Source organism: Argopecten irradians, chromosome 3, assembly GCF_041381155.1.
Source record: "Argopecten irradians isolate NY chromosome 3, Ai_NY, whole genome shotgun sequence".
Lineage (NCBI taxonomy): Eukaryota > Metazoa > Mollusca > Bivalvia > Pectinida > Pectinidae > Argopecten > Argopecten irradians.
This window is the reverse complement of record NC_091136.1, coordinates 48,497,782-48,515,056: the sequence shown is the minus strand read 5'-3', so window position 1 is coordinate 48,515,056 and position 17,275 is coordinate 48,497,782. Positions and strand designations below refer to the sequence as shown.

At 34.2% G+C, this 17,275-nt stretch overlaps 2 protein-coding genes across 2 annotated transcripts; both read left to right on the top strand.

Moving 5' to 3' along the window:
• The first annotated feature begins 7,139 nt into the window (after window positions 1–7,139).
• On the top strand, window positions 7,140–7,751 carry LOC138319715 (achaete-scute homolog 2-like). Its single transcript, XM_069262854.1, has one exon. The coding sequence runs from the start codon at window positions 7,140–7,142 to the stop codon at window positions 7,749–7,751; it is 612 nt and encodes a 203-aa protein (XP_069118955.1).
• Window positions 7,752–11,943: 4,192 nt separating this feature from the next.
• LOC138320062 (neuronal acetylcholine receptor subunit alpha-9-like) lies at window positions 11,944–15,628 on the top strand. Its single transcript, XM_069263150.1, has 4 exons — window positions 11,944–12,220; window positions 13,948–14,084; window positions 14,587–14,735; window positions 15,080–15,628. Exons 1-4 carry the CDS (start codon window positions 12,175–12,177, stop codon window positions 15,441–15,443), a joined length of 696 nt encoding a protein of 231 aa, XP_069119251.1. The 5' UTR covers window positions 11,944–12,174; the 3' UTR covers window positions 15,444–15,628.
• The last annotated feature ends 1,647 nt before the right edge of the window (window positions 15,629–17,275 follow it).

Below are 17,275 nucleotides of genomic sequence, written 5' to 3'. Positions count from 1 at the left end.
TCCCTAGCTCTACATCCTCACCATCCTGCCGTATTTTCATACTCGCTGTCTAAAGTTGTTTCTCAGACGAACAAAAGAAGCGAGATTCCCAATTTCACACTACAATAATCACTAAAGGTTACATATTTTGTCCACATTAAGACACTCCGTGACTACTAATTTTCCACAATGATGTCAAGTTACCAAGGTTATCCACCAAGACAAATATAAAACTCTTAATTACATTATTGTCTTTGAAATCACGAAAAAGAATCTTATCTGGTCAGAATTGAAAATACACCTAATCCGTATTTATTTGACAAATCAATATATCATAATGATGTATACATGATGAAACAATTTTATTCTCTGTAATGAGAGGCAGATACCACACTAGTATCAGAGATATATGACATAAATTGAGGACATTGACATAGATATTGTGGTATAATGAAAGGCATCCTAATTAAGTGACATTATGGCGTTGGTGCAGAAAGAGGGGTCGGGTCATTTCTAAGTAATCTAAGTAGTTTGTCCACCATTATGCATAGATAGACATATAGTATATAATATATAAAAGGCCTATGAAAATCAAAATGGAAATTATAAGGTGTATCTTGAGTAACAGATGACAATATAACTAATGAATATATTAAACACTCTGCATCGAAAATATCAGATTTGTATGTAAAATATTTAACATTATTTGCAATAGTAGCAAGTTTTCTAGTAAATGGCTAAGATCCCAGATTTTAGATAAGGGCTCACCTACGGAACCCCAAGACTATAGACCAATAACTATAGTCAGCTGTATGGGGATGTTGTTTACTAGTTTTTTGAATGAAAGACTAACGAAATACTCAGGAGACATAAACTTATTACGTGAAAACCAGTCAGGGTTTCGTAAAAATATTCTACAATATTACAATTGATGATATTTTTGTTCTTCACTAATTGATTAATCTGTCACAAGTAATGAAATGTAAATTGTATTGTATATTTGTTGATTTTGAAAAAAACCTTCGATACAGTATGGCGAAATGGTCTTTGGAGTAAAATGTTAATAAGTGGGAGAAATGGGAAAAATTTTAACATGATTTTTAACATGTATCAAGGTACTCAAACATTTCTTTTAATGGTAAATTTTCAAATTCTTTTCCATGTGAAAACGGTTTAAGACAAGGGGAAAATGTATCTCCCTTTTTATTTAGTCTGTATCTCAACGATCTAGAGGAATGTATGGCCCATAATAATGTTAATGGTCTAATAATATTAGCACCAAATTACAAAATGATTTGAATATTTATTCAAAATTATTTATTCTGCTTTATGCTGACCATACCTTGATACTGTCAGATGATCTGCAACTGCAGTTGAATGTTTTTGATGAATATATTGAAACAATGGAAATTGAAAGTTAACATAGAAAAAACTAAATGTATGGTATTTAGTAAGGGACGTAGGAATAATAGTGTTCATTTTTTAATTAAATAATGAGATGATAGAGTATGTGGATAATTATACATATTTAGGTACGATTTTCAGTCGCACTGGTTCATTTAATGGAGCTAAAACATACTATATTAAAAAGGCCATAATTGTCATGTACGATGTTATCAAGAAAGGTAAACAACACAAATTATCAGTCCAGTGTATATATGATCTGTTCGACAAAATTGGTAAACAAATTTTATTGTATGGTTGTGAAGTATGGGGTTTTACTGATCTCAAATAATTGAGCGTGTACATTTGAAATTTTGCAAATTATTACTTGGATTGAAATCCAGTACTCCTAATTGTATGGTATACGGGGAGCTGGGTATTACCCTACTTGAAATTTCAGTAAAACACAAGATTAATCTCATATTGTCACAGCTGACCCATTCTAAAAGTAGAAAAGTTAATGTAATTTTATACAGACTTCTTTGTTACATTCACCACTTTGAAGATAAGACTGTTACATATATATATGTTTTGTAAAATCTATACTTATCAAGTGCGGGATGAGCTACTGGAATAATCAATTTAGTTATGGTTATAATCCTTTATGGTTAAAACATGATCAGTACTTGCAGAACTGGGAGAGTGATGTGAATAACTCCTCTAAATCTATATGTCATATAATTACGGTGGCTGATTTGTGCCATTTCGTCTTTTCGTCTTTTCGTCTTTTCGCCCCGAAAAGACGAGAATTAAGAAACCTTAATTTTCGTCTTTTCGTCTTTTCGCCCCGAAAAGACGAAATTTAACAACTTTAAATTTCGTCTTTTCGCCGCGAAAAGACGAAAAGACGAAAAGTCAAACACGAAAAGACGAAAGTGATACACGCTAATTAGCGACTTTGATTCTCGTCTTTTCGCCTTCAAAATTCTCGTCTTTTCGTCTTTTCGTCTTTTCGCCCCGAAAAGACGAAAATTAACAAACCTTAATTTTCGTCTTTTCGTCTTTTCGTCTTTTCGCCCCGAAAAGACGAAATTTAACAAACCTTAAATTTCGTCTTTTCGTCTTTTCGCCCCGAAAAGACGAAAATTAACAAACCTTAATTTTCGTCTTTTCGTCTTTTCGTCTTTTCGCCCCGAAAAGACGAAATTTAACAAACCTTAATTTTCGTCTTTTCGCCCCGAAAAGACGAAAATTAACAAACCTTAAATTTCGTCTTTTCGTCTTTTCGCCCCGAAAAGACGAAAATTAACAAACCTTAATTTTCGTCTTTTCGTCTTGTCGCCTTCCGGTCTGGTGTGGAAGTCATTTTGAAATCTTTTTATCTTAATATTGACTTAATTGTTCAATATAGGAGATTTCAGAAAAGATGGCGATGACGTCACACAAAGGTACATCCGGGCGCTCAAAGGTACAACTCTGTATATCTGTACACATTAACATGGTGGGAACACAGCCGCTTCGATGTTTGTTTACATTTTATTGTAATAAATAGTACGACCATCCGAGAATTGTTGCTTTATCTTAATTTCAAAAGGTGTAAATAAAAATATGTAACAATAATATATAGATATAAACATATGGTATTCATATATTTTACGATGTTTATACTCCATTTTCGACCGCCACGAGGAAAAACACGGTCGCCATTATGTGTAAACATTGACAGAATATTGCAAATATCAGCTTGAAATTACAAATTAAATTCCAAGTTCCGCAAATATAGTACTGAAATTTTAATAAGCGATTACTGTTTTCTTAGTCTTACTTTGTAAAACACCTTAAGATGTGTGATTATCACCAAATTAAAGTTTGCTTTCGTAGATCACCCCAAGCGCACGGCAGCCATTACGTACAGTACTGCCGAGATCTCGAATTTCGCCCTTTTTTAGAGTCACAAAATTACGTATTCTAGATAATTTATTCGTCAGAAATTTTGGATTTTAGCTCATGACATACAAATGAGTCAGTTTATAGTTACTTTTTATCGTATTTTTAAACAAAACTTTTAGTATTTTAGGATTTTCGAAGCCGTGCGCAATGTGTCCTGGTCGGTATTTACAGTGTTACGATCTGTATTCATAAATCTAAATGTAGTCTATCTAACATGCATTCAAATTATTTTAAAGTAATATCACTTCAATTTGAGACTTTACTAGCAGCCCATGGAACAAAAGCGACTGACATTAAAAATAAACTCTACAGTATTAAAACTGAACGATTTCACCATTTTAATTTTCGAGATATCGGCAGCCATACGTTTACGTAAACATGTACATTGCGTAGATCTGCATATAAGTGTAACACAGTGGTTTATAGCATTCCTTTAAAGCAAGATATACATGGAAAAGAACGAAATATATATCTTTTACAAGTACTTATTGAGATATGTGTTGGTAATTACGTATTTATATTATTAAATTCCCAACTATGGGCTGTGGCCTGAGGTGATCTACCAGCGAAGGCTCCATGCACGAGCGGCCGTGGTCTGGCAATGTGGTTCACATTTCGTTATATTTAATAGTATTGTGAACAAGTTTTTCATGTATAACAGAAACGTTACACAATAAAATCAATTATCTATTCATAACTTTTTCACAACAAGGATTTCTACCTGTGAAGAAAAAACGGGTACTGTGACGGCCCGACACCGCTTGGCAAGCTGGCTTCAACACTCTATCTACACAAATATATTCAGCAATAAACAATTGTAAATACAAAAATATAAATGTCTGTAACCTCTGAAACAATAAGAAACAATTTTAAAATCGGAATTTCCAAGTATGAATGTGTATACTTTTGTCAAAGTATCGATTGTGTTGCAGCGATGTACGTATCAGTTATGTTTTTATTAGTCGCCATACTGTGTTTGTACCTTTGAGGACCCGGATGTAAACTTTCTGTGACGTCACGCCATCTTTTCTGAAATCTCCTATAGAAGCATCAAAGTAGTTTATGATAACAATCGATTTATTAAATTGATAGTATTACAAGTATCTTCATCAATAACTAAGATTAGAAGTTTTAAAACAGAAGTCAACATGTTTGTTTACAGCAGTTACGTAGATTTCTCACACGTGGCATATGCCACGTGCCACTAACAGATTCATCATTCCGCAAATCCTTTAGCGTGATTGATACATTTTTTTTAAATTCATTAATATCTTATTTTTTGTGTTCTAATCGCCCTTTTTAGCAATTACGCTTATCAAAACATTGCCGTGTATATGTAAGGACCATAATGAACTTAAGATGCTAAACATAGCACTTACAGGAGTTGCCTCCCCTACACAACTTGGAAAAAAAAAAGTTGTCGGCGGGTATTATTTGAAAGCGTTTGAACCACGGATAAACTTGTTAACAAAATAATTTATGAAAGACAACTCGTGAAGACTTTGAGTTTAAAGGAAGGATTTGTACCAAGAAATTGCTCAAATACAGTTAATTATAACAGTCAATCAGTAGGTACAATGTACTGTGTATTATTTGAAAAGACATTTTGACTACATACATGACATGGTCTTCATCATAATTGTACATTAGAAATTACATTATAATCTCCGTCGTATATGATAGATGACAAAGTATATCTGTAATTTGTATTTTTTCGGGGCGAAAAGGCGAAAAGACGAAATTTAAGGTTTGTAATTTTTGTCTTTTCGGGGCGAAAAGACGAAAAGACGAAAAGACGAGATTTTTGAAGGCGAAAAGACGATAATTAAAGATTAATAGAAAATTAAGGTTTGTTAATTTTCGTCTTTTCGGGGCGAAAAGACGAAATTTAAGGTTTGTAATTTTTGTCTTTTCGGGGCGAAAAGACGAAAAGACGAAAAGACGAGATTTTTGAAGGCGAAAAAACGATAATTAAAGGCGCTAATTAGCGTGCTTCACTCTCGTCTTTTCGTTTTTGACTTTTCGTCTTTTCGTCTTTTCGCCGCGAAAAGACGAAATTTAAATTTGTTAATTTTCGTCTTTTCGGGGCGAAAAGACGAAAAGACGAGAATTAAGATATTTAATTTTCGTCTTTTCGGGGCGAAAAGACGAAAAGACGAAATGGCATAAATCAGCCACCGTATATAATTTTTAAAAATACACATAATTTTGAAAATTATTTAGATATTTTAGATGAAAGAGACATAATAACATTAAGCAAATTTCGTACAACCAACCATAAATTCATTGTTGAATCAGGCCGATGGCAACATATATTGAATACAAATTGGCGATGAACAATAGTTATTTTTTAGAATGCAGTATCTTATCCGCCAAAGAACTTTGTATATTGATCGATATTTTTGGCTACGACCAAATGTTATAGAGTTCAATGGACTTATGAACTCTACTTACATAAAAGCACTGAAGAAATTGTATACTTTTATTATGACAATTAACAATATTATTGTTCTCCTTAGCTCATGTTATTCATATAAACAACTACTGTATACCTATTTCGAATACTGATGAATATATATAATATTGCAAATATGTTTTCTCAGTGCATTCATAATGAAAAAGAGAAATAAAATAAATTTGAATTTGAATTTGCATGAACGAAGGGAGACAATGCATATATGTTATCGAAATCCGACATGATATGCACGACTAGTTGAACTGCAGGCTGTTGTCATGTTACAATGACCAGGGAATTATAAATAAGTCTGCATTATATATGGGTATACATGAATGTATCATATAGCTTAGCTTTTTAGAATATTTATTTTTTCAAAAATCATTAAAACAGCTAAAAAAATTCCTTGTGCTTCTATAACATATACGATATATGATAGTATCCATTAGTATCTTCTGAAAGCCATGTTCAGTGTCATTCATTGGATACATTCTATAAGCGCTGTGTTGACTGTCTTTAATAAAATTTACAAAACCCCGTACTGTTTATCGACATAAACTGTCTTTACTGATGTATGAGGTCATAACCATTGAATGTGGCGATTGTCAATTAAGCGATGCCACTGTATCTGTCCCTCACTCTTTTGAGGTACTGAATGATGAGATAATGAAGTGATAAGTGTTAAGGTTCCATTTATCCAACAGTTTGTGGTCAACTCGTTTTACCTTTAAAGTAGCCACAATTAAAATCTTCAAAGAAATGATCTGCGATTAAAACCACGACTTTACCTACGATAGAAGACCAACTTTATTAATTGTTGTCCACAGTTTCTCCTCCAGTCACACTTGTTTTGTCACCATAACGGGACTTAGCCAGCACAGCGTCTGCGCCAAGGTATGAAATCTACAAATGTTCTAACGAGGTGATAATGGCGCGAGTCACGTGCGACAGCGAATTGGCGTTGTTGTCGAGACGGCACGAGATATTAAACGGACTTCAAATGTGCCGAAAAACGGTATACATGTAAACATTGCAACATTTAGCGCTTACATCAAACTAATATAGAAGATTGTTGATAAATTGCATTTAATAATTAGCTGAGCTAGAATACATCGAAACTTTCAGCCGCCTACATGTCGCCGATTATCGGCGGAATATGCCCACGACATGTGTTTAGCAGAAGTGCTTCTTGCGCGTTCGGACGCGATCTTGCTTCTTTATAAATATTCTCTCCACAATTTTCATCACAATGGTATCCATCTCGTCATACTATCAAGCGGGTGTAAAAGACTTGTAATAGAAATATCTAAATCAGTTGATTTTCTTGTAATACAAGGAAAATCATTCCATTGTGACATTTGATATTTCGGACATGGACACATCGCCACCAAAAGGAATTATAAGAAAACGGAATGAGCGAGAAAGACGTCGAGTGCAAGGAATCAATGAAGTATTAAACGTTCTTAAGGACAGGCTTCCTTCAGATTGGACGACGCCGAAAATGAGTAAACTCGAAATCCTTCGGAAGTCTACATCATACATAAAACTCCTGATGGAAATGTCAATGGATGAAGAAGCAGAGATGGCATTGGATGAAAGCATAGTCAATAAACAGCTGAAGTCAACAGCGGAAGAGGATGTCATGCGTGAATGTAAAGAGGATGTGTTTTCCGGAAGTTCTCAATCATCGATTTGCTCTGTTGGAGCGTTACCTACGTCTTCAGGAGAAATGCCAGTTGCTTCAAGTGACGAATTTGTTTTAACTGACCGTGTAAACACTAATTGTGCGTATTCTGGGAATTATTTCCCTGTTGTGTCGACTGGTCAAGCGTCAACGACTTTACAAAGTGTTTCTTTGCAAGAATGGTCAATAGAACCCCTGTTTACCCGTAATTACCGACACATAACACATCAGAGCGAGCCAGTAGTGGACAAAAGTGACCTTAATTTGACGAATGTCGACAGCGTGAACATTATGCTTTAGCAGTGTAAATAATGACACCTTTGGACCAAGGTAGTTGTTAATTAATACGCATAGATTTTGGAACCATTCAAAGTGCTACAAATGGTAATGATTGTTACATTTTTATGCCAGGTGTTATTAATAAACTTTGTTTTTTTTTCTTATTTCGTACTCTTTTCTTATTTACCTGTTCTATATGCTATAGCCTAGAGATTTTATCGAAAGAGTGAAATCTCTAATATTGTACTGTGACAAAAATTGAGTTTTCAACTTAGAAATAATTAACTTGGAACACTGCATATATACTGTAGACGTGGATTTATTCGCGAGATGGTTTTTCTTCTTCTTTCGCTTTGGCTTTTAACTCCACGAATACAATTTCACGCGAACATATCGATAAGTATTTGGTTAGTTACTCGTGATTTTCCTTGTTGATGCACGGCGCGAGGCTGATTAAGCGGAAAAATCGACACGGGAAAGCAAACATTATTGTTAGCATTACCCATATAGTATGAAGTGTTTTCAGTGAACACAAACAGTGTTTAGACATACAGAGAATATGAAGGACCAGCAGTTTTGGACAAAATACAAATGCTGTAAGCCAACCACTGTTTGGTTAATATCTTATGGTGACATACTCATGAGATATGATAATACATATACGCTATGTACCTAGTTTAAGACATTTTGCAAAACCGTGTAGTATTTTCAGGTTTTGTGTATATTACCAGAGTTTACATTACATTTTGGACCGAGAAAAATTCATACTTATGTTTAGGGCAGTGTAAGACAAAGAAGGATACTCAAGGTATCACTTGCGTACTTTGTCAAATACAAAATCCATTTACAGCGCGGAACTGGTGACATAAACATTGTAAATACGTTTAATTCTTGGTGATATTTATAGGTCAGTGACCTGGTTTAAAACAATAATGTATCGTGACCTTTTTATTGATGGAAAACAGTGAGAGATAAAATAATATAATGTAATGATTATCTAGAACAATGCTCAGTTTGTTGTATATTTTATAACATTTTTGTTATCTTACGAAAACAAATGTTCGTAAAAAGGTGCAATCAATAGTAACATATAATTGTGAAAACTCAATTAAAGTTAAGTCAGACAACTGTTTAATTTGTATGTGATTTTGCGTGATTTTAATTTAGAACGAAACGAGTAACCTTATCTAATTATTGACACATTTATTATTTATGTAGCAACTACATGTTTTACCGATATCCCCTTACCATTAAATCTACTAACATTTGTATTCATTAGACTTTAGATAATTATATGCTTAACTATGGTTGGTACCTTTCATGTGATCAATTAACGTTTCAGTATACAAAGTATTTTCGACCTTAATTAATTAATTTATTTATTATTGAGGACCATGTTTATTTCGTGGATGGCAAGGAGTCCCGTTTTTTCAGAAAGATGCGTCTTAAAAGGCAATCGTATTGAATCGACAAATTGTTTTAGTACACATATTTATTTTTATTCCACAATACAAATCGGGAACGGGCTTTGCTATTTACATGAAATGATTTGAAAAAAAAACACTAAATGATTATGTATTTTTATATAATTATCTTTTTGTCAGAGACTAGTTCTCAGGGAATCATATACATGTGACCTTTGTATAAGATAAATCCATTACATATGTAATGCCAGCATGAACTTTAAAAATAATTTAGTACGAGTCTTTTTTTTGTTTAGGTTACGGTTTTTTTGTTTTTGTTTTAGTATCTCTATGTTATCACGACATGAATTGTTTTATTAGAACCATCAGAAGCACTGAAGAACTGAGGTGACAAATTTTCTTCATAACATGAATCACACTGAATATTAAATCGCACCTTTTTTATGACTGATTGATGATTAAATGATTTGTTTGATGTAAATACGTACATGTATAAACTGACTTTCTTTCGCGACTACTAATTTTCGCGATTTCCGTATCAAAACAAAGTAGCGGAGATGAACTTTGCGGGATAATTATTTTATAGACTTACTTTTCAATGTATTTGGTTATTACTAATACGAGGAAATAAAGTTTCGCGAATTAACTTTGATCGCTATATTTTAGGAAGTAAATCGCAGACATTAAAATGGATTACAATCAAACCGTACCATGAATACGTCTTGTAATCTCTTACAATTAAAAAATGAATGATAACTAAAACATTGAAATCGAATGTAACCAATATTTGTCAATGCACATTCAAAGTAAATCAAAATCGTAGTTGAAATATTATAATTTTTTTAATTAAAAAGTTCAAAATCAAAGCTAGCAAATTTAGATTCACCAAGTAAAGCTAAAATAGCAAGTTCACTATTCTTTAAAGTTGATGAAATGAGATTAACAATTCAATGCGAGTCACTTTATTTTAAAATGTATTACAACATTAAAGGATGTGTATTAGATATAGGATGTGTATTACAATACAAATTTTGGTATTAGATATAGAATGTGTATTCAGGGCCGTAGGAAGCGGGAGGGGGGGCAGGGGGGGGGGGCAAACATGTCTTTTTGCCCCCCCATTTTCGCCGACTGAAATGTTCTAAAAATGCATATTTTTCGTTCTTCATTCTAAAAAATTTTCCGCTGCGCGGCGCATTTCCCAAAACGTTCAAGCACATAATGTTCAAACTTTTAATAGCAGAAATTCAATACACATCAACTACACTGAAAATGTCCATTAAGGGATTCTACGTACTACATTTGCATTTCAAAAAATGTCTCTTAAAAGATTATACTTTGCTTATATGTCTTAGCAAGACAATTAATTCATTATTATTTTGAGTTCAGATCGAGCAGGGTTGCACAATGATATAACGACACAATTATCACAATTATCATTTCTAAATGCATGCTACTTTAAATCGAAAAATTACCATGGTAAGAACGCTTTAAAATCATTAAAATACATCGTAAAACTCATCTCAGCCATTCTAAATCGTAATTTTTTTTCCCGGGGGAGACCCCCGGACCCCCCAAACACCAAAATCTCGCGCCTTCGGGCGCTCATAAATTCATCCAAATGCATCGTAAAACTCATCTTAGCCATTCTAAATCGTAATATTTTTTCTCGGGGGAAACCCCCGAACCCCCAAACACCAAAATCTCGCGCCTTCGGGCGCTCATAAATTCATCCAAATGCATCGTAAAACTCATCTTAGCCATTCTAAATCGTAATATTTTTTTCCAGGGGGAGACCCCCGGACCCCCAAAACACCAAAATCTCGCGCCTTCGGGCGCTCATAAATTCATCCAAATGCATCGTAAAACTCATCTTAGCCATTCTAAATCGTAATATTTTTTCCCGGGGGAGACCCCCGAACCCCCCAAACACCAAAATCTTGCGCTCGCAAAATTATCAAAATATATTGTAAAACTCACCTCAGCCATTCTAAATCGTAATATTTTCCCGGGGTCGACCCCCAGACCCCAAAATCTCGCGCCTTCGGCGCTCACACGCTAATTTGGCCAATTTGCGTATTCGTTAATTTCCTTTTAGCAACCTCACTGTCAATAAATGTGTACAAGGATTATATTTAATGATATATAAACAAGTATATAAAGTATATATGGTTGTGTGTTGAATTAATCTCCTCCTGTAGGTGCGGCGGGGGGGGGGGGTACAAAATATTGAGGACCTTTGCCCCCCCCCCCCCCCCCCAATTACGTTTCATCTTCCTACGCCACTGGTATTACAATACAAATTTTGGTATTAGATTGTGGCCGCACAGGCATTGTTAGAAATATTATTATTTTTCGTTTCAAAGCTTTTACATTTTTAGTACAAATTAATTCAATCAATTTGAAAACAGAAAGGTTGCGACAAAATTATGGTTATATATATCGAGTGTTGGACATAACAATATAAAATGCGTTTCGTCTTCGACATCTCTACTATTACATACCATTTAATGCACTATGCCAACCCTTTGAGTTCTATGGGCCTTGATATCTACCGTTTCTACAAATAGGTTGTGAGCTTGTATTCTAAATTTGGTATATGTCTGTTTTATAGATGAATTTTGGCATTAGTGGACTAAAAAGTTTTGTTGTCTATCAGACTTTAACCATTATACATTCCCTACCAAAGCCTGCGTTTTAGTGCGTGTTTGATACAATCATTTTATAAAAACAAACACCAGTAAGATTTGTAGCTTTATTGTCTTTATAAAGTGGAGGACACCCTCGTTAGTTCAGACATAAAGGTCATTCCTAGACCTATCGGAAAAATTAGGTCAATTATAATTTCTACGTCTTTATGGCGAATTAAGCCACGTGGTCTGTAATGATGACAGATGATGAATGCCAAAGGAAATCAAGAGCCTGAGAAACTCGAAAATTATGGGCGCGGTAGATTATATAGTACATGTATATAAGGACAGACGCACTACTAATTCTATAGACACTGTCCTGATACCAACATGCTGCAAACACTCGGAATACTGGCCGTCATGGCCACCCTCGCCGGTAAGTAATACTTATGTTAATGTTTAAAAAGTATGATATTCAATTGACATGCTTTTTATATTTTGTTATATAAGATATTTAACATATAAACAACTTGCACATGGTCATCTTTCTCTTACTTACTTTTCTTTCATTCAATACTTTTAGTTATTTGTATAAAGACTTTAGTTCTATTATCATATATATCTCAATTGTATCTTCTTACATTTTTTAACCAACATTATCATTTTGTCGGATACACATCTTTCGTTCAACATAGTTTCGAACCATCGTTTCAGTAATGATAATTAGTTATAATTTCTTTAATATATTGAAACTCACTTAATCGCAATTCATGTTAATTCACCAGTTTCATTGCCTGATTTTTCTTCACTATTTCGTCGATACGTTTTCTAAGAGAGTCGATTGGGCTCATTTTGGAAGAAGAAAAAAAATCGCGTGATTTCGCGAAACTATTGGCGTTATTACGCGAAACATTCGGCGTTATTACGCGAATCTTTTAAACAATCAAAATTTTCTTTTATGATGTAACATTACCCCGATTTACATAACCGGATGTCTTTATTCTATATTTTACCGGAGCAGTATAAAACCATATGCACATTAACCGAATCAAAGGCCTCTAATTTGTATTAGATAAGAAGTTTCTCTGTAAAATGTCAATAGGATTATTTGAGGTGCTTGTTAGTAAAAAAAAATGACCATAAGAGACTACCTTGTTGAACTCAATGTTTTGGGTGGTGGAATATCGATGCGACTATGGATTAGTGGCAATTTTTGTCTATATAGATGATTATAAACAATTTTTATACACTTGGATTTTCAACAATAAAATGTCATAAACAGTAATGCTGACGTTTAAATAAAATTCATTGTACATCAAATGATTTGTTAGGAAGTATAGATACCCATGGGAGTTATTTTAGCAACAGTATATACATAGATACAAGCAAAGAAAAATTTTGCTTCGTATAAATTGTGTGTATATATAATGGTAATCAGAATATTTTCTTTAATGAACACGAAAATTATGCAGATGCATGTGAGAACGGGAGCATATAGTAGCTACGCGATTGAAAGTTCTTAAAGCAAATCAACTCTAAAGCGGTATCTAATCAATTGCAATTTAAAGATGGAAACAGTTTAAACGATTTACAACATTTATTTTGAGTGAATTTCAGCATTCAGGCCAACGTCATGGGTAAGTTTCGAGTAATATATTATAACGCCAAAAGTTTCCCATAATAACATAATTGAAATGAGCTCAATCGGCTTTCGCTGTTTTCTCAATACAAAACACAAATATTGTTTTACAAAGATTACAAGTGCAGACTTTTGTTTATTGAATTTAATTATTTCACGTTTTCGTTACAATTGTATTTCGCATCGAGTCATGGCGTCTTTTTGTTATCTCGCATTGAAAACTCACTGATTAGCGGGGAAACATAATGATGAGAAATCAAGTGTTACAATCGAAATATAAACCGACGTTTTGACAGATATTTATCATTCAGGGAGCTTTGCTGAGGTTCATTTGGTGCCATACAGCCCTGGTAAAATTAAAGTGATCGAGGGCGTAGCCCAATGCCATTATTTGGTATTCGTGAAATTCGGCTTCATGATAAATATAAACGAAATGCATGAGGTGCATCTTCCCTAAGAACTCAATGTCAGGATATGATGACGTCACGATAGAGATTAAAAAATGAGTTTAACGGATATTGTAGATTGCAACTGTCTGTTGGAGAACCAATTGGCGGGTGACCTGATGAGGGACTACAACAAGAATGTGATCCCTACTACTGAGAAACGACCTGTAGTCAAAGTAGAGCATTCTTTGTCGGCCATCAAAATCCTCAAATTCGTGAGTATCAACAAAAAAATAATACTATTTCTGTTATCAAAATCCTCAAAGTGGTGATTTTCATTTACATATGTATTTGGCAATGTGTAATCCAATGAAAAAAGTTTCTCTTTCTCTGTCAATAAATACGAACTCAAATTAATACTGTTAATATTTTCTTACCATTCGGTTAAAATAACATACCGCGGTATTTTCCAATAGCAAGATATTGGATATCATATTTCTGGCAGGTATGGCTTTCGTTAGAAATCAAATTGCTTTTGCTAGGCAACATTAACGAAAACATCCTTGAACGTTCAATGACGTCATTGAAACACGTAGGCATCCTCACAAGTTCCTTGCGTTGTGATGATCATGATTGACTTCATGATTGTTTTCTCTAAGCATATTATTATGGAAAAAAAAAGAAAATATTTAATTTGAATTTTGTCCGGTAATGATCTAACGATGCAACTTCGACGGTTGTTGGCACATTGATATCAATATTTGATACTATTAACAGGAACATGACGAACTCCAGCTGGGAACATGGGAACTAATGATGTGGACCGATGAGCGTTTGAAGTGGGATCCAACACACTACAACAATGTAAACAAGACACATATCCTCTACGATCAGATCTGGATTCCAGATATCGTCACTTATAACTTGTAAGTTAGCTTTGACTCCTTATGGAACACACACATGTACATGTTGTATTCTAATCAATTGCAATAAATGTCATTTCCAATACTGTATACCAACATTGTTTTTCGCAATCCAAGTAAATCGGTAATCATAGCCGCGGTAGTTGGTTTACAGCTCTTTATAATCCTTACTTCCATATAATATAGTTACATGTTTGCTTTCGTTGCTGAGCGACAAAACTGAAGTTCATGTTTGTCGCCCTTGTTCGGTCTTTATGTAAGATAATAGTTTAAAACACAGGGAAATCATTACCATACTGTACTTAGTATATCCCACATGTCTTAAAGATATCTTTTGTTGATTCCAGTGATGTACCTGATCACGAATCACATATGGAGAATTTACGAGTTGTTGCCACAAATATCGGCCTGGTTACCTTTTATCCAGCGTCTATAACCACATTTAGATGCAAAGTGTCAACAAGTGGTGAAGAGATCTATACCTGCTACGTCAAGATAGGCTCCTGGGTATACTCTGGGAACAAGATGGACATCACTAATACTGGTGGAGTGTTGGATCTCAGTGATATGATTGAAGACGATGACTGGACAATCACCAACTCAACGGTTACTCATCAAGTTGCAAGGTATGACTGTTGTCCCGATCCCTACCCAACGCTGACGTATATGTTGGAGCTGAAACCAAAACACCATCGCCGCCATTGTAAATAGACAGGAGGACCAGCCCAACAAGAATCGTCAGGCTCACCTCGAGAAGACAACGCTATCATCATCCCTTTTTCAAATCTTTCTTGATTTCATGTACTTGCCATGACGAAAATAATAAATTTAACAACTAGTAGTGAACTAAAGTATGAACAGCAGTAAAGATAACATGTAACTGTTTTGTCAAAAAGTGCAACGCCTGAGTCACTTTTGGAAACTCTTTGGAAAACAATTATTTTGAAACATGGTATACATGTATTTCAAGTCTATTAGGATACTTCCGCCGTCATCCTGTTCACACCTGCTTTAAATGATACTTTAATATTTGGCTGCATCCGGTCTCCCCAATCAAGTGTTCAACAAATTTTACCATTACCATCAAATAAAATATCTTCAAGTAATTTTCACGTCCATTTTCTGACATAAACTTCCGGATACATATTTTACATGTCGATTCTTTTGACTACCTATGACTGTAACTTGTAGTATCATCCATTTACAGGTAAACTTGCAATTAGTATGATTTTAGACACAATCATTTAATTCGTGAGGTTTCCCGTAAAGTTGTTTTACTTATAAAAAATAGTTCAGAATAATTGCTTGCATACGCACGTATATTTATTAAGTATCGGAACTAACATCGTATCATACAATAGAAAATGCAAAGTCACGTGCGGATTGATTGACAGTTGGCGATTCGTCAATATAAGCACGTATTTCTAAATTACAATGAACCTGTTTATAAAGTCCACCCAAAGGATAGAGGAAAATTATCTTTACATTCAGGTGGTCTCTATACACAGACCGAATAAAGCTAAAATTGGTCGTTATTAAAGCAGGTAGTCTTTATAAAGAGTTGGTCGCTAAGGCAGGTTTTGCTGTTAATATTGACTGTTGCCTGATGTAATGTAGATCTACACTAAAACATACAACTGAATTCCCATAAACGTTCGGGCCGAATTAGGATCATTGTCATTAAGTCACAATTACGGGGAACTTCCGGTAAGATGGCGCCTGGGGTAGGTTGGAAATAAGAGTGCAGGCACAAATACGTAGTTGTCAAGGATAAATACATTTAGCACAGGGTCATGTAGAGCGGTAAGTAAACAAATGTCACAAACACAACAGTAATCAGTGACATGGTACTTCCAAAAGGACACACCTAAGGATATTGATTAGAACTAAATCGAAAACAACATCGGTTAAGTAATTCCGAAATGGAACCCCTCATACTTTTATATTTCTTTTATTTTCAAAGACGTTGCAATGTGACAATAAAAGTGTCTTAAACATCTATCTACACATTCGCAAATAAGATTTTAACAGAGAGCATTGCCTACTTTTGATTTTTAAAAAAGGCAGAGGAGAGAAGGAATATAGAAGAAAAGGTGCAGAGAAGAGAAGAAAATGGTGGAGGAGATTTGAGAAGAAAGAGATATATAGACAGGGCTAGGAAGAAGGGGTGAGGAGGAGGAGGAGGAGGAGAGGAGGAGGAGGAGATCATATTGCACTTTTTAATTTCCATACATGACCTTATACAGTAGCTTGCTTAACTGAAAGAAATGAATTATTATTATTCAATGCCATGAATTAAAAAAAGGAAAATACAACATAGTTGAACATACTCTATGTATACAAATGCAGTAGCACATACAATGAACAATGTTAAAAAGTCAAGGTTTAGACAAGATTTACAAATTTATTCATTTTTCAAAACATTATTAAATTTCTCTTAGTAAATTTAACCTTTTCCATAGGCTATATATTGCGTCGTATGACAATCTTTGATGAAATTGACCAATCTCATAACATTAAGTGAATTTTGTAAGCATCTACTT